At 32.7% G+C, this 22,119-nt stretch overlaps 2 protein-coding genes across 2 annotated transcripts in view; both read right to left on the bottom strand.

Annotated features, from left to right (window-relative positions):
• Positions 1-4,267: 4,267 nt before the first annotated feature.
• LOC107504290 (caspase recruitment domain-containing protein 18-like) lies at positions 4,268-11,942 on the bottom strand. Its single transcript, XM_036221563.1, is given in 3 exon segments — positions 4,268-4,408; positions 4,410-4,531; positions 11,933-11,942. Coding segments are annotated over 3 exon segments (273 nt in total).
• A 62-nt stretch (positions 11,943-12,004) lies between these two features.
• Positions 12,005-22,119, bottom strand: part of LOC107504289 (caspase-13-like) — a 46,046-nt gene continuing 35,931 nt past the window's right edge. The window contains exons 5-8 of the mRNA XM_036221562.1: positions 19,317-19,551; positions 18,079-18,219; positions 16,325-16,431; positions 12,005-12,103 (exon numbers count right to left, since the gene is read on the bottom strand). Coding sequence (XP_036077455.1) covers positions 12,005-12,103; positions 16,325-16,431; positions 18,079-18,219; positions 19,317-19,551 — 582 coding nt within the window. The remainder of the gene's footprint in view (positions 12,104-16,324; positions 16,432-18,078; positions 18,220-19,316; positions 19,552-22,119) is intronic.

Below are 22,119 nucleotides of genomic sequence, written 5' to 3'. Positions count from 1 at the left end.
ATACGTAGGCTTATTTTCTATGAATAATCAGAATCTAAAATAGCACAGGGAGGAATACATAAAATAATATGCAAAAATCACTGTAGAACCTATGATGCTCATTTCAGCTATTTAAACTTCTTAGAGGTCTGCATATTACATGACCCTTTGCTCCTTTCATTTTGGAATTTATTGAAGTCTTGATATTGGTGATATCAATTCATAAAACCTGTCTAGAAAACTACTTCACTGAGATTAAAGGAAAGAGAGCAACATCGATAACAATTTTCAGCTTGGGCTTTGCTAATTGAATCATCTGGGCCCCATAAAGAAATAATATCAGATATTTTAGTGAGTTCTTCATTCACACATGCTTTTTCACAGAGCAGATTGCTTTTATTGCTGCCTGGCCACTGAAAAGAACAGAGAAAATTATGATGTAATCAACTTCCTATTTTCTTTATTGCTCATCATCTTCTTTCTTCCTCGTTATTATCTTCCTACTGTTTCTACCACTTTCTCTCTCTCTCTCTCTCTCTCTCTCTCTCTCTCTCTCTCTCTCTCAGAATAATCAGCATCTGATAACAGAGCTGTATGATTTTGTCACATGAGCATGTATGAATAAACATTTGCATATTGCCCTTTTCATTACAGAATTACAGAAAATATCCTTGCTTTAGGGTTGTCGTTGTTGTTTTTTTTTTTTTTTTTAACTACTATCAAGAAAATATAAGAGAAAAAGCAGCATTAAATGTGCTCATCACCATATTGGCAGTCCATTAAGATCCAACTTACCATGAATTGCATCTTGTACTATAGTCATTTATGTAAGTTTTCAACAACATTTATTATGATACCATAAAGTCTTTACGATATCTCCAGAAACCAGTTAAGAAGCCATAATACCCCAGGGAAACACAAAACCAAGAATAGCTGCTCTGAAACGGTTAAGGAAGGTCATTGCATTTCATTTGTGATAGTCTTACTCTCAGCTTCCAAAGCTTGTAATGATTGAAAGAAAACACCTAACTTGCATGTTCTCTCTCTAGAGTTTAGAAAGGAGTGTAATGTATCTGTAACATGGCTGGGAGGAAAGGGGAGAGGAGGGGAGGGGAGAAGAGGGAAGGACTACCCGGCACCAGAGAACCTGCAGTACTGCAGACAGACACCAGAGGGAGGAAGATATTATGAACTCTTGAAAAAGAAACCAGTAAATTCCTCTCTTTGGGAAATTACATACATAAACCCAGAGAAAATGCATATCCAGAAAAGTTTAGAGAGACTCCTGGAAAATATAGTGGTGCTGGTTGTTGAAGGCCTTCCCTTATTCAAACCCACTTCATAAAAACTGGTATAGATAGTTGTTTTTATGAATTGCTCAAACCCAGGAAAAGATAATGAGGCATACAAAGAAACAAACATGGCCTAATCAAAGGAACAAAATAAATCTCCAGAAACTAACCTTAAAGAAATGGACATCTTGAGATTACCTGCCAAAGAATTAAAAATATTTATCTTAAAAAAAAAGCTCAGCGAGCTTAAAGAGAATACAGATGCAAAACGAGAAGATAAAATCAAGAAAATGATACATAAATATAAGAGTGACTACCAACACATAGAATTATAAAAAAAGAATGAAGCAGAAATTCTGGAGTTGAAGAACGTAATAACTGAATTGAAAATAAAATTACTGGAGGGGTTTGACATTAGTCTTGATGAAACAAGACAAAATCAGAAAACTCAAAGTTAAGTTTTTTGAAATTATCAAGTCACAGGAGCAAATAGAAAAAAAAATGAAGAAAAATAAAGAAAGCCTAAGAAACTGATGGGAAAACATCAAACATATCAATATGCACATTATGGGAGTCCCAAGAGGAGAAGAGAAAGAAAGGGCAGAGAGTTTATTTGAAGAAATAATGGCTGCTGCTGTCCAATAGGAATCGCAAAGCCCTACAGCCCCTAGTTGGCTCTAAAGTTTTCATGGAAGGAGGGATATTCAAGCTATGGTAATCTCATAAATTACATGACTGGAGAGGTTTTTACCATCTTGATTTGGTTATTTATAAGTTTATATTGTACATGGACTTAAGAAAAATTATTTGTGGTATCTACAATGCGGATTATAATTCTTATTCCCTGTACAATCTATTCTTTACTCAATATCATAATTCTGTGTCTCTGTGAACAAAAATAATAAAATTATTATGTTTACATGCAAAATTTATTATTTGTTCACTCAGTGGGAAGCATTGGTCTTAGTCTTTTCCAAGTTCATTGAGTTCTCTCAGGTTCTCCGTGTGGATGGTACTGTTAATCTCATTTTATAAATAAGGAAACTGAGCTGGAGAAAGGTTAAGGATCTTTCAAAACGACCCTAGAGCTTATGATAGACCTGTCTTGACCTCATACCTGTGCTCTTGATTACTGAGCACACTGCTAGATCATCCTCAAAATGTGATTTTCTAAGAAAATGTGTTTTTTCAAAGAAACTGTTTACATATAGAAATGGAGCCCTGATCCCAATCTCCTGTATCTTATAGATAAATGCAAACTCTGTCAGTGGCGTATACCTCTTCAATGGAGAAAAGCATTGAAAACCATTACCTACTATATTTGCTATCAATCCACAATGATTTTTTCCCAACGACTTATGATTGACAAATTCAATAAGAACAGAACCACATTAAATTTTATTTTAACTTTATGAAAAGCTCATCAAAAATGTCCAAACCTGAAAAATCCAGTAAATATTTTGGTTTTAGTTCCTGGCACCCAATCCCTTGCTACAACCTATGCTAAAAATTTTAGGAATTAGCATGAAATAGCAAATTAGAAAAACTTTCAAGACTTCTCAAAGATAATACTTCATTATTTATTACTATATACACAAGGAAAACACAGCCTAGGCAAAATGAATGGCTATCTCCCCGTTCTGAAGGTTGCAGAGCCGTGATGTACCATCATGTTATGGCTACTTCACAAACCATCATTCCTTAGACAGCAAGCCACATCTCGTCCCACCCTGCCCATTTGAAAGGCTATATTTACTAACAGGACTTTCATGAACATTTTTTGAGGAAGCTTGGTTTCTGGCAATGGAATATCTGACCATGGATTTTCTCTAGCGTTCTCCCAGCAAGGAATGTTTGTTTATTACCTTGGGTAATTATTATAGATCTGGCTCTCAAAAACTAGCAAAAAGAGGAGTGCATTACAAAGAGACAACACTATTTAAGACTCTGACTGAGAGCCTCATTTGTTTCCCAACACAACAGAACACAGGCATTAAAAGCACTAAAGTGGGCTGCTACAAGATTGCGAAGGAACTGATCAAAAAGCAAAGAGAGAGGGAGAGACATTTCTGATTAAATTACATTCATCTATGGCCTTTGATGTTATTGATGGATTATCATTGGTTGGGATGGGGAGGGGGAAATTAAGAAACAAGCATTATAACAACAGAGTGAGAGATTTATTAAAAATAGTTGACCACTGGAGACATTAATTGGCTTTGACAGAAGCAGTCTCTTTTTCTCCTGCAATAATTAACATCATATCTGGTATTCTAATACTGGTAGTCCACCAGAAAGCTATCTTCACTCTGTGGAGGGAGCAAAGGGTTATAAGAAAGGATGAGTTCAGATACTAGAACCTAGAACGTGTCCTTAGGAGGACTGGTGGTTGAGAGGATAGCCTTTAGAGAGCCGTCACAGACAAGCACATTCAAGTGAACAATGTTACACAAGATAAGAAGCAAAAGAGCTGATTATAAAAAAGAATCCAGAATGTGTAATTTGATGCAAATGTAATTATTTCACGCACACTTAATTTTTTACTCAGTTTGCTCTCTGACAATTCCACCATCACTGTATGTCCTGGAAAGAACATTCATAGAAAGATGAAGAAATAGCTAGGAGATGGGTAGAAAAAAAGCTTATGTCTTGTCTTTCAATACATACATGGGTTTCCAGGGCTTCAGGAGGAATGAGTTATACATGTCATCAAAGGATTAAGTTTGAAGACTTCTAGACTGTTTGAATGAACTACAACAAATGAACTGTTATCTACACAGGACTGGAGATGAGCTATAATCAGCAGAGGGAACTGAGAAAAAACACACAGGCATAGAAACAAGAGAACATGCACTAAGGCCTCACATATTAGAATGGGGGCTGAGGCTGAGTGATAGAAAGCTTATTCTAAATTGACTAGACAAATGAAGATAACAGATACTGGGCTCAAGATACGGGGACTACTTGAACTTTAGGTTGAATTATTGGACCTTACCTTAGAGCAACTTCAATTTCCATGCATGTTTGAGGTCTTTTTCATGGAGGTGCATAATAAATTTCTGGCAGGCCTGGCATCCTTTCCTAATAACAAGGTCAATCAAGATTCGAACCTTATCCATGACTGTGTCATTTTAATCAAGTCACTTTGTTCATCTACTGACTAATCACTCTGTTCTCTAATAGGTCATCCAGCAAGCCATTTATTGTACCCTCACTCACTGAATGGATAAACAGCCTTCTCTTCTGAATCAGGACTTTGCCTGTTGGAAGCACAATGATTTCTTAAGTAATGAACATAGTCCAATTTTCCTTTCAGTTCACCAACAAGAAAGCAATCATTTCGATCTTTCTCAACCAAACTTTTCTCTACATGGGGTTAAGTAGTTTGAGGAATGATCTCATACTTTTGAACCTTGAGACATCTACTCCATATAATTCTTTTGATTCTAATATTATCTGCATGTGGTCACTGAGTGAACTTGGAGACTTGATTTCATGATTTTTTTCTGAAAAGCAAAGGTCATTCTGCTCTGACACACTCCAATTTTCTTAAACTCTGAAGAGGTTTGACAAGTTGTTTCCTTTGGGAACAACAATTCTGAATCCAGAATTGTTGAACTAATATTTTAATTGCTGATCTCAGGCAAGGAATTTAACTATGCCTTGGTTTCTCCACCTGTCAAATGGGTTTCATGGTTCTCTTGCATTGTAGTTTTACTCTATCTCTTTAATGAATATTTACCAAGTTATTAAAATAGTATCTGGCATAGAGAAAGCACTCAATAAATATTATTGTGTGTGTCTGTACAACAAACCCTCTTCATCTTAATAATTAATTCAACACAAATATTCAACATAAATATTTACTGAGGACCAATTCTACATACCAAACACAATATAGATGCTAGGGATATAATAATGACCAAAATAGACAAAAATCCCTGCCCTAATAAAATTTACATTAAAATGAAAGAGACACAAATACTCATTAAATGCATACAAAATACTTTGTTTCAAGAGTAATATATGCAAAGAGAAGAAAATAAAAATGGATGACAAAAACTTTGGGGGCACTGAATTATAAGTTTAGGGTTTATAGAAGACTGCAATGAGAAATTTACTGTTCTTTTAACACATATTTGTATATTTCAGAAGTAAACTCCATGTGGTTAGGTTGTTCATCAAAATATTTGTTGAAAACTGGAGTAAAATCTAGACACAAAATGCAGATATTAGTCCTCAATACTTATCAAATGTTTCAGCGATTAAAAGAAAAAAATTCTCAGAAGGTTTGAGGAATCACGTTTTTTTGCTAATAACTTAAACTTTTGACATAATTTGAGTATATTAGAATCTGGGCTAGTTGTTACTGTTTAAGTGACCACGAGCCAAGAAATGTCCCAAATGAGTGAGGCAGGTTGGAGTGGAGAGATGTCTGCCCACCTAATTAAGCTAGTCTTCTTTGAAGGACCAGGGCTCTTCAGACCAAACTGATTTTACCCAAGAAGAAAAATGCAGTTTAGTTTACATTTGTGTGTACTATACATACCTCTCATTAAAATTGTTTATACTGCTGATTTACTATTGTTTTATAACACTGTGCAGATTAAAGAAAACTTACCTGTCATTCACATTTGATCTTCAGGCCACATACTTGTCTTCTGTGTTCTTGGTAAAGCATTGCATTTATTTTCTTGGAATAGGACGCTTAGTCTTTGCAATGTGTAGTACAAAATTATGTATATTTTAAGTTAGGGTTTTCTTAAAATATTTTTTTACTTTCTCTTCCTATTTCCTCAGCTAAGAATGTAGTAGACCCTATTTCCTGTTGCCATAGGAAATAACTTTGGCAAGGCAGAAATTAAAAATGACCAGAAAGACACTGAGATCTGGAGAAAGAGAAAGACAAGGCATAAAAAGAATGGGAATGTTGCCATGGAAAACATAGAGAACACTGTCCTCAAAATAAGGGAGTTTTCTTCTCATGGACTGGGAGAAGAGGTAGAGGTGTTTGAGTTTCCCAGCCAGCCAGAATAACATGCCACTTTGTAGTACCTCCCTGAGGTAGTGTCCTGACCGCAATCAACAGCCAAATCATACCTCATAAGAAACAAAACTCTAGATACCAAGATTCCCAAACTCATCCCTGATCCTAAGTATTCTGGGAGCCCAGTAGAGAGCTACTAAATATGAGCATCCATTGCTGGTTTTATAAATAAAAATATCAGTGATTATAATGTCTGAATGAAAAAGATAGAATATTTTTTTATCATTTTACTAAAGACCACTCAAGAATACATAAATCTGGAAAGACTCCAAAAAGAGGATGAGGCTCCTATAATGACTAAAATTGGATCTATTCACCACTCTATCTGGATAGAGACTTGGATTCAGAATATAATTTTGATTAAGAAATAATGGTTATAAAATGAATGAATGATTGACTGATAAGTAGTGTTTTAAATGGCAAGTAAGATCAAGCCCATGTTCAATTTCTGCAATTTTGTTTGCCACTGACAATTTAGATTTGTGTTGATGGTAATGGTGTGAGTGTAGAGAGTAGATGTAACATAGGAGGTAGAAGATCCCTAGAGGCAAACTTCACCTGTGTCCTTTATAACTCTTTGAGAGATCTAATTTTTCATCTATCATTCATTCCTCTATATATTCTTATATTAGAATAGATCTAATGAATATATCTTAATGAGAACACTAATCGAATATAAGATTTTTTCTTTTTCCAGAAACTTTCCCCTATCTCCATCTTTGGAGTCAAATAGTCCTTGATTCAAGTATACTTTTTCGTTGTATGATGGTGAATGAGTCAGTTAACCTAAACCTCAGTTTCTTATCTGTGCAATTATCTCATCTTTGTTATTTTCATTATCTAGATTTGTTTTGGAAATTTAGTATACTTTTTTGACCAGTCGTAAATGAAAGCAACAGTTATATTAGCAAGAATCTTGAAGGTATCCTCATACCTTACATTTCTTCATAAAGTACTTCTCAATTCTTCAGATCCTATTTTATTCTCTTTTAAAAATACCTCTCTGTGTTAACACAAAATATTGTCCTGTTTTATGAAGAAGATATTAAGTATCAGTGGTTCAGAGACCTGCCCAGAGTAAGGCCACCTAACTCAGTCCTGAGCTCTGTGCGATGTGTTGCTTGCTCCCTATCCTTACACTGTGGTAGGAAATGTGGAGAACAGGAGCAGGTAAGATAGGACTCAGACTAAACTTTTTATTCCATCATCTGATCTGGATTGTGATCATCTTCAATTTATCCTTAAAAAGTAGAGCTGTTCTAGGTTATCAGCGTTGGGAATGTGGTGTGGTTGTTAAATTAGGATTCCCAGTAGATGATTCTTGCTGTGATATCTCTTGAAGACACTATGAGATTAAAATGATAAGAAAGCAACCAATGGAAATTTAAAGTTTGGGGAAGGAAAGGAATGATTTCTATGCTAATATGTCTTAAAAGAACTCGAGAGACACTAACTTTGGACCATATGAAACACTACAGTGGTATTAGTGGAAATACAGTTTATTCAATTCAATTCATTCAGCAACTCCTCCTCTCCTTTATTCTTCAGACTATGCTATCTTGCTTCCTGCGGGAAACTGATTTTCACAATAAGGAACACAATAGGTACCCCATTATTTTTTCTGTTTTTGTTGAAATACAAAATGATTTTAAAAATTGTGTTGAACTGGTGAATTTCCATCAGGAAGCAGATTTACAAGGACTGGATTCCTGTGATTTCCTGTAGAAGAGAGAAATGAGAATGAATAGGTATGGCAGTAGCTGCTCAGGGATAATTCCTGTAGTAATGAGTAGTTTCAACATTATTATGTCTCAGATATGTCTTTATTAGTCCTAAATACATATGTATTAGTCCAAGAAAATAAAGACTGCAAAGAGGTGTTTGTGGTGGTTTCCAACCCCAAGCTTGCACTTACACGGCTCTGAACTCAGAAGGTCTACACATCTTGATAGGAAGAGTAAAGTTTCATGACGCTTGACTGATCAAATTTACATTAAGATAACTAATTGAATAAGTATAAGGGGAAATAATTTGGGTAGGTAATTAATAGAGGTAATAATCGAAACTTCTTTAGACTAAAAGTTTGAAGTGCCCTATTACATTTAAACAAACTAAAATATCTCTATTATTCAATATAACAAAATTACTTATTGATGTAAAAAAGTGAATTTCTCTAGTCTATACTTATGGCACATATTTGAAAGGGTTTTGACTAGAGAAAATTTAGCATATTAAGCTCACATACTTGAAAGAATGACTCATCCAAAATTCTGTGAATGAAATTTAATCGCCTATGAGCCGCATTCTGTGATAAATGCTTGAATGTGAAAACACTATCAACACAAGTAAATATTATATGCTATTGTGTCTCATGTTAGTAGCAGATCGATCCTACTTATTAATATCTTATCTGTATACTCAGTCAACTAAACAACTGGTTTCACTATGGCTAATTCTATCTTCTAAATTAGGGTCATCCCTGTGATGGATACCCTATGCATGTGTTTTCTTGAGTTAGTGTGCATGAATTAATAGTTATTTAAAGTTGGTATGCTTGCCTTTGTTTATTTTAATTGCTGTTATTGTAGTATCATTTGCACAGAATAACATTTACCCATTTTAGGAGTAAAGTTCAGTGTGATTTGTAAAGTCTACTTACAGAAATTTCCATTATCTTACCATGTCAAATTTCAGTCAGTTGCACCAGCTCCAAGCTCAAGAAAACCACTGATCTGATTTCTATCACCATGGATTAATTTGCCAGTTCATATATATATATATATATATATATATATATAGTATGTTTTGTTTATATAGGTGTTCTTTTGATCAGTAAAATCTTTTGAAGAGTTTTCTATTTTGATGTATGTAGAAGTAGTTCATATCTTTTTATTGCTGAAAAGCATTATACTGTACGAATACATAACAATTTATTTGTCCATTCACATGGTGGATATTTGGGTGACATGTAGGTTTTTGCTACCATGGTATTGTATTGCTTTGGCTTCAACTTACATTTTCCTGATGATTAAAGTGGTTGAACATTACTTCATGTACCTCTTGACCATTTGTGTATCTTTTTTCTTATAATGTTAAAATCTTTGTCGATTTTTTATTGAGCAGTTTTTCTTATTGAACTATATTTAAATGTTCAGATATAAGATTTTGTCAGATATATGTATGATGAATATTTTCTTCCAACCTATTGTTTGCTTTTTAATTTTCTGAATAGTATCTTGAGGAGTAAAAATTTTTAATTTTACAAAACCCAATTTATCTTTTTTTCTTTATGTGGTCTGTGATTTTTAGGTTCTTTACTAAAAATGGGTTTGAATTTTGTCTTTCTGTCTTTCGAATTTATCATATCTATACTTTACATCTAAATTACATTCATTTTAGACAGCATAAAATTGTGTTTTACTTTTTTTTATTTGTTCTAACAATCTGTGTCTTTTATTCAGAGTCGATAGATAAATTATAAGTGATTATATTTAAGTTACAAATTTAAGTAATATTTAATAGTACACCTCAGATTAAACCTGACATCTTGCTGGGTTTTTTTCTATGTCTCATCTATTCTTTTTTTCCTGTTTTCTTTTGGCTAGTTGAGTATTACTTTTTAGTATTTATTTTATCTGTTATTAGCTATACCACTATTTTTTAGATGTTGTTATAAATTTTACCATATGCACCTTTACTTTACTACATTCTACCTTCAAATAGTATTCTTACTTACATATACTGTGATTAGCTGTAATAATATACTTCTCCAAATCTTGTTATTGCTGTCATATATTTAAATTCTTAATAAATTATAAGTCTTGCAATACATTATATTTTTACTTTAAACAATTTTTTTCAAATACATTTTAAAATGAAACTAAAGAGCCTTTTAAAAGTATGAGACTTTTCATTGTTCAGATTTAAATCTCCTTCTGGTGCCATTTTTTTTTTTTTTTAACTTGAAGAACCTCCTTTGATTTTATTTTAATTTAATTTAATTATTTACTGTTGTCGTGATTTATTAGCTCTCCTCTTTTGCTTGGCTTTTTTATTTTTAAATGATATCTTAGCTAGAAGTAGTGGTCTAGGCTGTAATTTTGTTTTTCTTTCAGCATTTTAAAAATTTTCATTTCATTGCATTATACATTAATATTTCTGACAATAAGTTTGCAATCATTTTTATTTTTATTTCCCTATATGTAATTTATCCTTTTCCTGTGGCTTAAAAAATTTTCTTGGATATTTGTATTAGAACTCATTGAGTTTCTTGGTTCTGTGAGTTCATAATTTTCATCAATTTTGAAAATATGCTGGTCATTATTTATGAGAATATTTGCTGTGCCCCTTGCTTCTACTTCTAGGGACCCAATTACATGAATATTGAGACTTTCAAATGGGAAGTACGGAGCTGCTTACTGAGACTCTGTGTTTACTTATTTTTTTTCTTTATGCTGTGATTTGAATATTTTCAGTTGGTAAGACTTCAAGTTCAGTTTTTTTCCTATGGTTTTTTAACATGCTATTAACTACATTCAATGAATGTTTCACTTCATATATTATCCTTTTAAGCTCTTCAAATTCAATTTGGGATTTTTCACCATATTTCACTTTCTCTCTTTAAGGTCATGGTTTTCTTAATATTACTAAGCTGATTCTTAATATTCTTTTAAAATCTTTGTCTCCTAATTTCATTATATCTTTGGTCAATTTATATTTAAAAACTGTTTTTCTAGTGTCAAGTAACATTTTGACAATTCTTTAAACTTGAAGTAATTTTTGATATGTTGCCAGGTAGACATTGAAATATGTATTTGTTTCATTTTGAATAATTTTATTTAAAGAGTATTGACACTTGTTTTGGAGAGACCTTAAGTTTATTCATGGATCATTTTTATTATTTCAAAATTTGTTTTTAAAGTGTTGCAAAGGAAGGTGCAGAGTAGCTTTAGTCCAGGATTTTTTCTGGTCCAACTACAAAGCCATAACCCCTCTGAGGTCTCTACTTATGTTCACTTACTCTGCCCATCTGGCATGTTTAGAATTCAAACATCTATCAATGCTTTGTGAACTGTGTCAAGTATTGACGTCCCAAATTGTGGTCCTATTCCTGGGCTCCTAGTCATCCTATAAAAATGGATGTTGATATTCATTCACAGACTCAAGAGGACTACTCTGTAGCTATTTGGAGGTCTTTTTATACCTCTCTTCCTCACTTCTGGAATTTTTCACATTTCAGCTGCCTTGACATGAAATCTGATTGAGGCCTTCTCAGCTCATTGAGACTGTCATTTCACTTGTAATTCCTTCCTTTACTGTATAACTGAAATTTTATCCTAACCCAAAACTGTGCGTGGTATAGGCACAATTTTATGATTTACCTTATTTGTTTCCTTTCTCTTAGCAAAAGCAGTTCTGTACTTCCCATTGTCCAATATCTGAAAACAGCTATTTCAAATATTTTGCCTAGTTTTTAAATTATTTATGGCAGAAAGACAACTCTAATACCAGTTATTGGTCCATGATGAAAGGACAAAATTTTATTTTTTATATATATTAGAATGCAAGAATAAAACGATAATTACAAAATATTGTATAGCTTATTTTGCGTTACCTGTCACCATTCTGTTTCCTACTTTAGTCAGTTTCCTGATTGGTTAACATCAGCTATGGGTACTTACTAATTTTAATTGCCTGGAAAGAGGTAAAAATGTCTGGTCATAGTTTGTCTTTCAAGTGAGGGCATCTGGGCTTTAACACCTGGTTCTTCAAATGATCGTTGAACCTGAAAATTTAAAAAAAAGCAAGTTTTGGGTCCTGCATCTTGTGCAGAAACAGAGAATCCACTGTACCACGGGCCAACATGATGATGGTTAGCATTGAGGATATTTGTAGAGATGTCAGGGAAAAAAATCTATCACAATCCCAAAAAGGAATTAAGCCCTTAATTATGCTGACAATTCCTCTTTGACACCCCTGACTTGATACTCTAAGTCAGAGCTTAAACTTTACTTTTGAATTAATTCCCACTAAATCCAAGTTCCCTGTGTTATGGGGCTGCATTGTATTTCCCCAAAATCCATATGGTTAAGCCTTAATCCCTAGTAACTCAGGATGTGGTGAAGAGAAAACGTAGACACAAGAAAAGACATCAGGAATGTGGGTGCACAGAGAAAAAGTCATGTGAGGATACAGAAAGAAGGAGGCAATCTGCAAGCCAAGGAGAGAGGCTTCAGAAGAAATCAATCCTCTCAACACCTGATCTTGGACTTCCAGCCTCCAGAACTGTGAGAAATATATTTCTGTTGTTTAAGCCACCCAACCTGTGGTAGTTTGTTATGGCAGGCCTAGTAAATTAATATATTCATCAACCTCAATTATCCAATTAACTTTATTGCTGATTACAAGATTTGGAAAAAATAAAAATAAAGAGCATTATTGAAGGAGAATTGATATATAATAAACTGCACATATTAAACTGAACAATTTGTATACTGGTAAATCATCACACAGTTAACATAATAAACATATCTAAAACCTTTCAAAGATTTCTCATGACTTATTTATTTATTTATTTATTTATTTATTTATTTAAATTAGCTTCAAGTATACAGTACTTTGGTTAGACATCTATATAGTTCATAAAACGATCCCCTCAAGTGCACCTTCCCTCCCCTGGGCCTCCACTTATCCAACGTAGTAATGCTAACTGCATTCCTTCTGCTGTGCTCCCCATCCCTGTGACCAACAATCAACTATTAATTTGTACTTCTTTAACCCTTCATCCTATTCTCCCAGTCTCCAAAACCCCTCCCCTTTGTCCGTCACTAAATTTTCCACTATATTTGTGAGTCTGTTTTTGATTAGTTTGTTCTTTTTGTTCCTTAGATTCCACATATAAGAAAAATCTCATGACCTTTTGTAATACCTTCCTCTCCCAACTGCTCCCCCTCCATTTCCCAGCAAGTAATGATGTGCTTTCTGTCCATATAGGTTACCTTGTATTTTTTAGAATTTTACATAAATAAAATAATACAAGAAGCATAGTTTTTTATTTTACTTTTTTTACTCAGCATAATTATTGATGAATATTTATTTTCAGTTTTGAGCTATTGAAAATATAGCTGTTATGAATATTCATGTTCAAGTATTTGTATGACCATATACTTTCATTTCTCTTGGGTCAATATGTAGAACAGAAATGGTTGGGTCATGTGAAAGGTGTATGATTAGCCATTTAAAAGCCTTTTCAAATATTTTCCACAGTGAATGTGCCATTTTACATTGTCACCAGCAGCACATGCAAGTTTCAGCTCCCACACAGACACTGCAACATTCAGTGTATTCAGTCTTTTTAATTTTATCCATTTAAAAGGTATTCATCACTAATCGTTTTAGTTTTAATTTACTTTTTTCTCATGACTTATGAACACCTTTATGCATACTAATTTGCTATGATTTTTTTTTTTGCATGTAAAGAGTCCGTTCAATATTTTAGTTGTAAAAAAAATTTTTTTAGTTGTTTTAGTTTTACTTTTTTTATATTTGAGTATTGAGAGTTCTTTTTATCATATAAGAGCTTTATATGTCATAAAACTTTATATCTTATGGATAAAAGTTCTTTTATATTATGAAAAAATTAGATATTTTCTTCCAATCTATAACTGTCTCTTCGATCTCCTAAATATGTCTATAGAAAAGAACATAACTTTATTATTGTCAAATATATTATTTTAGTGGGTTGTGCTTTTGATGTCATGCCTAATAATTACATAAACAAGGTCACAAAAAATTCTCTCCTTATTTTTTTCTAGAGGATTTATAATTATAGGCTTTACATTTAGGTCTCAAATATATTTGGGGTTGATATTTTATATGGTTCTAGGGCGAATAGTTTACTGTTTTTACGTATGGACATCTTATTGTCCTTGTGCCAATTGTTGAAAATATTCCATTTCCTACTGAATTTCTTTAATAATTTTGCCAAAAATCAGTTTTCCATGTATTTTGAGTTTATTTCTGGACTCAAAATTTTTTTCCAAATTTTTTTCCAAAATTTTAATTTTTTTTTTTGTCAATGATATAGAAAAGTGGGGGAGGAGGGAATATTACTGTGAACAACAGTATGTTCACCTTTAATTGTTTACATTTTTCTATATTTTCTTTATTTCTTTCTCTAAGTTTTTCTGTATGCCTTACCCCCTATTCCCCACCCCCAATAGTTGTATAGCCTTCATTTCTTGAAGATTTTCTATATGATAGGACCTATGCCAGGGGATTTGTGTGGAACATCTCATTAAATCCATACTTAAACCCTCCCAGACAGGTGCTACTATAATTCCCATTTTTACTGAAGAGACAGGCATAGAGCTGTGTCATTCCTGATCTTAAGGGATAAACATTCAGTCTATTGCCATTAAATATGATATTTGTTGCAGAGTTTTCCTAGATATTCTTCATTACTGTAAGAATGTTCTCCTCCTAAGTTGCCAATAATCTTTTATAGAAAAAGGATGTTGGATTTTGTCAAATGATTGTTCTGTGTCTATTGAAATGGTCATTCTATTTTAATTTCTCCTTTGATCTATGTGTTGTTTTGAAGTGAATTGTTTAATTTTAAATATTTGGGGATTTTCTAGAGACCTTCCTAGTATTACAGTTGTTGTACTTTATATCCCCGTGACTAATTTTATAACTAGCAGTTTGTACTTCCTTATCCCCTTCACCTTTTTTGCTCATACTTCACCTCCCTCCCATCTAGCAACCATTTTTTCTTTGTTTGTTCTCTGTATCTATGAGTTTGTTTGTTTTGTTTTGTTTGTTTATTTTGATTTTTAGAATCCACATATAAATGAAATTATATAATATTTGTCTTTCTCTGCCTGACTTATTTCACTTATTTTGCTCAGTATAATACCATCAACACAGGATCATCTGTGTTGTCTCAAATGAAAAGATTTCATTATTTTTTATGGCTGAGTAATATTACATTATATACATGTACCACATCTCTTTATTTATTTTTCAATGGAAACCTAGCATTATTTATGACAGCCAAGATATGTAAGCAATCATCCTAAATTCTTGTCCCTTATGATCTTAACTCAGATTCTTGTTTACTTATATTTCCCTCCCTGCCATCTTTCTTCCATTGACCAGTAAATACTTTTTATGCCAGTCAAAAACACCACAAATTGCCCTATGACTCCAAACTTTCACTTTACAGATAAGATGACTATATCTAAGAGAACCCTGTTTCCCTTTTCCCTAGAAATTTGAAATGATATATTTTGAATAATATGTTATTTTACTATTATATCTCCTATTAAAACAGTGGTCTGCAACCTTTTGGGTACCAAGAATAGATTTACCAATGAGAATCTAATGTCCGATGATCTGAGGTAGAGCTGAGGTGGTGATGCTAGCGCTGCGGAGCAGCTGCAAATACAGCTCATTCACCCTCCACTCACCTCCTGCTGTACGGCCTAGTTTCTAACAGGCCACAAACCTGTACCAGTGTGTGTCCGAGGCTTTGGGTGCTATGAAAACAGAGACCGTGTCTTTGTTTGTTTGTTGGTTGGTTTGTTTGTTTTTATTGTTTTATCATTATCAGTCTGTCCTAGGTCCTATTTATAAAGAAAACCAATAAATATTTATCAAAAGTACATTTTATAGCAAAATTTTTCCATAATCTGAATATTTAAGTAAATATTATTCCATATGCTTTATCTTTATAGGCCATAATTTTCTCTATAATATTTTGTATTTAATATTTTTTCTCTCCCTTCTCTCTCAAATTCTTAATCTTTTGAATACAGAAGTTTATCATGTATTAACTCTCTTTGCCTACTAAATCTTAGTACTTTGGAAATAATCAAAATGCAAGATGTACTACAGTTTGAATGATATCTTATAATTTATGTAAAATATGCAGATGAGTTATCATATACATTGATTTTGGCTTAGATGAATAAATAAATAGTGTAACAGGTAACATGGTACTTACCATCACAAATATTTCTGTCAGGTGAAAACACCAAGAATATTTTTGAACATGACTTATGAGTCGTGTGATGAAGAGAGAACCACTTGCACTTCTCCAAGAAACATTATCTGTGCATAAAGGACATAATAAATTTTAAGTTGCAGTTTTCAGCCTTTAAAGAAAAGTTATAGATTTCAAAATACCTCTAGACAGATTTAAGCATGTAGGAAAAATAAAGACTGATTTCTGTACTTGACTCTATATATCAACATGGCAGACTTATGTTGAACCATGAAAGATAAAGGTTATAGCATCTCAAATGAGGAAATAGAGTTCTAGAACCATTGTTTTAGAGTTCAAAATGTAAGTAACAGGTTTAAATTGATACTGTAGGTCATATTTTCTAGTAAATATTTTCTCACTTAATTTTGAAAAATTTTTCAATGACAAACAACTACAAATCGATGGAGCAGTTATCGAGCCTACATGTGGCTCAGAATATGCTTCAATACTACATCATTGATGCCCTCTTCAGAAAAGAGGCTGGCCATCAGGTAACCCTGGGGCTGTTCCCTCCTAGTTAACAATAGTTGGTCCAATTCCTAGATCAGTCACAAACAGAGACTGCTTTTGCTAAGACCACTGTGTTCTGGTTTTTCAGTAGCCCACTCCTGAGCACAAAAGTGTACATGTTTCTAACTTTGGAATCTTCTGAGGACCTCAATAGTATAACTTCTCTATTACTTTGTTAGTTTAGCTAAAATAGCCAGAACTTCATAGTCAAACTGAGTTGGTTTTATATCTGAATACTACCAGTGTTTAACCAGTTAATTTATATGATTTTTGTAAGCTTTAGTTTCCTTATCTGTGAAATGAGACTATATATTTTTTTCTCATATATATTATATAGTATATGTATATGTTATATGATATATTATATCTAATGCTTATCTGTGGAAAGAGATTATATATTTCATATATATTCATTATATAGTAATATATTATTTAATTTGTTATATATAATAAATTATTATATTATACATAATTACATAATTATATTTTATATTTATATTATAATTATATGTAATAAATATAATTAAAATTGTATATAATATAGTGATTTATTGCATATAACAAATTAAATAACATATATTAATAATATATATTAAGTAAGAATAAACTTTTGCTTGAGCATTTTAGAAATTCTGTCTGCCTCTGTCAAGTGCTGGGAATTCTCTTCTCTACTATACTATCTTCTTCAATTTATATCACCTTAAATATGATAGTTTTTGGAATTGAATCTCTAAAACTCTTTACTTGCTTTAGGTTGTAATCTCACTTTACCAGATGCTACTAGTTATTCAATGATCTTTTAACAATATTTTATACTTAAATTTCTCATTTTAAAAACTGGAAAGTATACTTTCTGCAAGAGAGCTCACATTCTCTTTTTCTTTGAAAAATTTTCTCAGCAGTGGAAACGATGCTATTACACATAATAGACTCACTAAACTGATACTCCTGTGTGCCTCCTGACTAATCTCTTAGAGGATATATAAGACTGGAATCTGGGTGGTCATAGAACCAGAGGGAGAATGGATTATCATAAAGGAAGCTATAAAAGAAGGCTGCAGAAATTTGGACCAGCTCTTCATTTATTTATAAATGCCTGTGAAGACTTTTAGCCTATTTCTTTTCTGGGATATTGGGCCAAATCATGTAGGCAGGCAGGCTTTATCCCCACAAATCCTTGCATGCAAATGAAAGACACATACGTGGGGTTGAGGAGCAGAAAGCAACAAAATCCTTCTCTACGTGGGTCTTGTGAACACCACCATTCTTCAGGTCCTCTGGTCCTTCAGGGCTGTCTGCTGAGTGCACTGGAGAGTCACTGACCCAGGCCTCTCCACTGTTTCCTGAGGGGACACCATCCAGTTTTGTTACTCACTGCTAAATCCATTTTAGTAATCTTTGAATGACTAAATAAATAGGAGGCCCTCAGTTAAGGTGTTCTAATTAATTGCGCGCGCACACACACACACACACTCATACACGTAATATAAGCCTAACACAACATTATCTCTATTCACATCTAACAGGATGTCAATGAATGGTGACCACCATCTAGACCTCAACGTGCCTGTTCAGGGATAGTAATCATGCTAAAAACCAATATTAACTATTCTTAAGTAAAGTAACCAGTTTTTGATCTAATAATAGTAAATAACAGTGAAAAGCCAAGAAAAGGAATATCTGCTTTATTCAACAACAGATATAAGATTCTAAAACAATTTTTTTCTTTCCTTCCCCATTGCTGCTTTTTTCTTCTAAGCCATTCCTCAAGTGATATAATTATATTAAAAAGCTTGAAATAAAATATTTATGATAGAAAGCAATGTCATAATTATTTGGTTGGGTTTATCAAGATATAAATTATAGTAAAATTCACTCTAAGTGTACATTTAACTATTTTTGATAAACATATACAGTCATGTAACTACCATGGCAATTGAGATATAGAATAACCCTTTCAAACTCTGCCTGACAGTCACTGACCTGATATTGTTTTTTTGCCTTTTTCTTATGTCCTATAAATAGAATTATATACTATATAGACTTTAGAGCCTGGCTTCTTTCACTTATTTAGCACTGTATTAAATTTTGATCTCTTATTAGTATCATGTGAAATACTTCTGAGGTCAGGGATTATAAAATTTTGATTAGCAAATGCTGAAATTAAAACCATTTCAAGCCAGATATTAATAATTTTACATAAAGATAATTTAGAGTTAACATCAATATCATCATCACTTGCTATGGTTCACAAAGAGTGGATGGCATTTATATTTATTTGTACACCAATTTCTTTATTGTTGCCACTAAGTAGTCTTACCAAAGAAATATATTTGTTATAATTGCACTAAAGTGAGGCACAGAGTTTTCACTAGATATAAAACATCATGACCCTGCATGACACTCACCTCCCTGACCTCTGGACCCCATCAGAACTCACCACCTCTGCAGGCCTGGATGATGATGACCTTGGGTTTATCCCTAAGATGGCAGCAGTTTCGATTGTTGAAAATCTGGAATATGGTGTCATAAAATAGCACATCTGACTTTCTATCATTATGCATAGTTCCACAGATTCCATCCAGGATGCCATGAGACATGAACACCAAGAATGTGCTATCTGAAGACCTGTGCTCTGGGCGGGCAGCAAATGTCTTTAGCACTAACTCCATGGCCTAAAAGAGAGTAAACTTTTAAACATCAGATCATTAATACTTGCCCTTTCTACTGATGCTTTGAGAAATAAAAAGAATAAATGATAACTGCCTAGCACTTTCCAGGACTGATATATAGAAGGTATTCAGAAGTGGCCATTGTTATGTTATTTTGTTGTTACCGTTAATGTCACAGTTTCTAGAATAATTCTGGCAAATATTTCAAAATATGCATATTATAATATTTATAATTTTAACCATTCATAAGTGTACAATTCAGTGGTATTAAATATATTTACAGTATTCTATAAACATCACCACTATCTATACCCAAAACTCTTTCATCATTTGCAACAATATCTCTGCACTCCTTAAACAATAACTCCCCTTTATACCCATCTCCCAACTGCTGGTAACCTCTCTTCTATTTTCTTTCTCTATGAATTTGGATATTCTAAATATATTGGATAAGTGGAATTATATAATAGTTGTCCTTATGTGTTTGACTTATTTCAGTAAATGTGTTTAAGGCCAATTCGTGTTGTAGAATGTATCAAAATTTCATTCCTTTCTACTGCTGAATAATATTCCACTTTATGTATATGCTATATTTTGTTTATCTATTCATTTGTTAATGGACACTTGGATTGTTTCCACCTTTTATGTATTGTGATTAATGCTGCTGTGAACAATGGTGTACAAACATCTGTTCATTTTTTTATATGTATACCTAGAAGTATACATTAATAGGTTGTATAGTAGTATAACATTTTGAGAAACTGCCAATCTGTTTTCCACAATGGTTGCACCATTTTACATTCCTACTAGCAATGCACAGGGTTCTAATTTCACCATATTCTTGCCAATGACTGTTATTTTTCTTGTGCGTGTGTTTCTAATAGACTACATAGTAGGCGCACAGTATTGTCTCATTTATTGTTGTTTTGACTTGAACTTCCCTGATGATAATGATAGTAAGTATCTTTCATGTCCTTATTGGTGATTTGTATATCTTCTTTGGAGAAATGACTATTCAAGTCCTTTCTTGCTTTTTAATTGAGTTGTTTGTATTTTTATTGTTGTCGAGTTTTAGATCTTTATCTAGTCTGAATATTAATCTCATCATATATAAGGTATACAATTATTTTGTCTCATTCTGCAGATTATCTTTTCACTATTGATCATATTCTTCAAGTCAAAAAAAGTTCATAATTTTGACGAAGTCTAGTTTATCATTTTTTTTTTCTTTTATTACCTGTCCTTTTGGTGACATTCCATGAAGTTGTTTCTAGAAAATCTGATGTCATGAAGATATTTTCCAATGTTTTCTGCTAAGAGTTTTATAAGTTGAGCTCTTGAGTTTAGATTTTTTATCTATTTTGAGTTAATGTTATATATGGTTTAAGGTTAGGGTATAACTTATTCTTTTGCTTGTGTATATCCAGTTTTCCCAGTGCCATTTGTTGAAAGACTGCCCTTTCCCCTTCCAATACTTGTGGCACCTTTGTTAAAAATCAATTTCTGGCTGCTCTATTATATTCCATTGGTCTACACGTCTGTCCTTATATCAGTACTATATTAATTCCTATAGCTCTGTAGTACATTTTAAAGTCGAGAGGTATGAGTCCTCCAAATTTATTCTTTTTCAAGATTTCTTTGCATATTTGGGGTCCCTCACAATTCTATATGAATATGAGAATTGACTTTTCTATTTCTGTGGAAAAAAATGGCCGTTGGAATTCTAATAAGGATTATGGTGCATCTATAGATCACTTTGGGTAGTATTGGCATCTTACGATATTAAGTTATGAAAATGGGTTCTATTTCCACTTATTTAGATCTTCTTTAATTTCTTTTATCAATGTTTTATGGTTTTCAGTGTATAAGTCTTTCACCTCGTTCGTTAGATTTACTCCTAAGTATATAATTATTTTAAGTGCTATTACAAATGATATTGCTTTTCTAATTTTCCTTTCAGATTTTTATTGCTAATGTATAGAAACAACACTAACTTTTGTATGTATGTCGATCTTATATCCTGCAACTTGCTGAATTTATTTATTAGTTCTAATAGATTTCTTGAATACAGAATATGTCATCTGTGAATGAGATAATTTGACCTCTTCACTTACAATTTGAATGTCTTTTACTTATTTGTCTTGCTTAATAACTGGCTAGAACTTCTATTACAATGTTGAATAGCAGCAGTGAAAGCAATTATGCTTACTTTTTTCTGATCTCAATGGGGAAGATTTTAGCCTTTCACCATTGACTATGATGATAGCTGTGGGTTTTTCATAATTACCTTTTGTTATGCTGAATTTTTTTTTAATTCCTAGTTTCCTAAGAATTTTTATGATGAAAAGATTTTAGATTTTATTTTATGCCATTTTAGGTATTGGCTGAGTTTATCATGTATTCCCCCCCCCCTTCATTCTATTAATCTGATGTATTGTACTCATTGATTTTCTTATATTGAAACATTTTACATTCTTGGGGAAAATCTTTCTTGGCCAGGGTGAATATCCTTTTAATATGCTGTTGGGTTCCATTTAATAACATTTTATTGAGGATGTTTACATCTATATT

Source organism: Rousettus aegyptiacus, unplaced genomic scaffold (assembly GCF_014176215.1).
Source record: "Rousettus aegyptiacus isolate mRouAeg1 unplaced genomic scaffold, mRouAeg1.p scaffold_m13_p_5, whole genome shotgun sequence".
Taxonomy (NCBI): Eukaryota; Metazoa; Chordata; class Mammalia; order Chiroptera; family Pteropodidae; genus Rousettus; species Rousettus aegyptiacus.
This window is presented reverse-complemented; position numbering and strand designations above follow the sequence as displayed.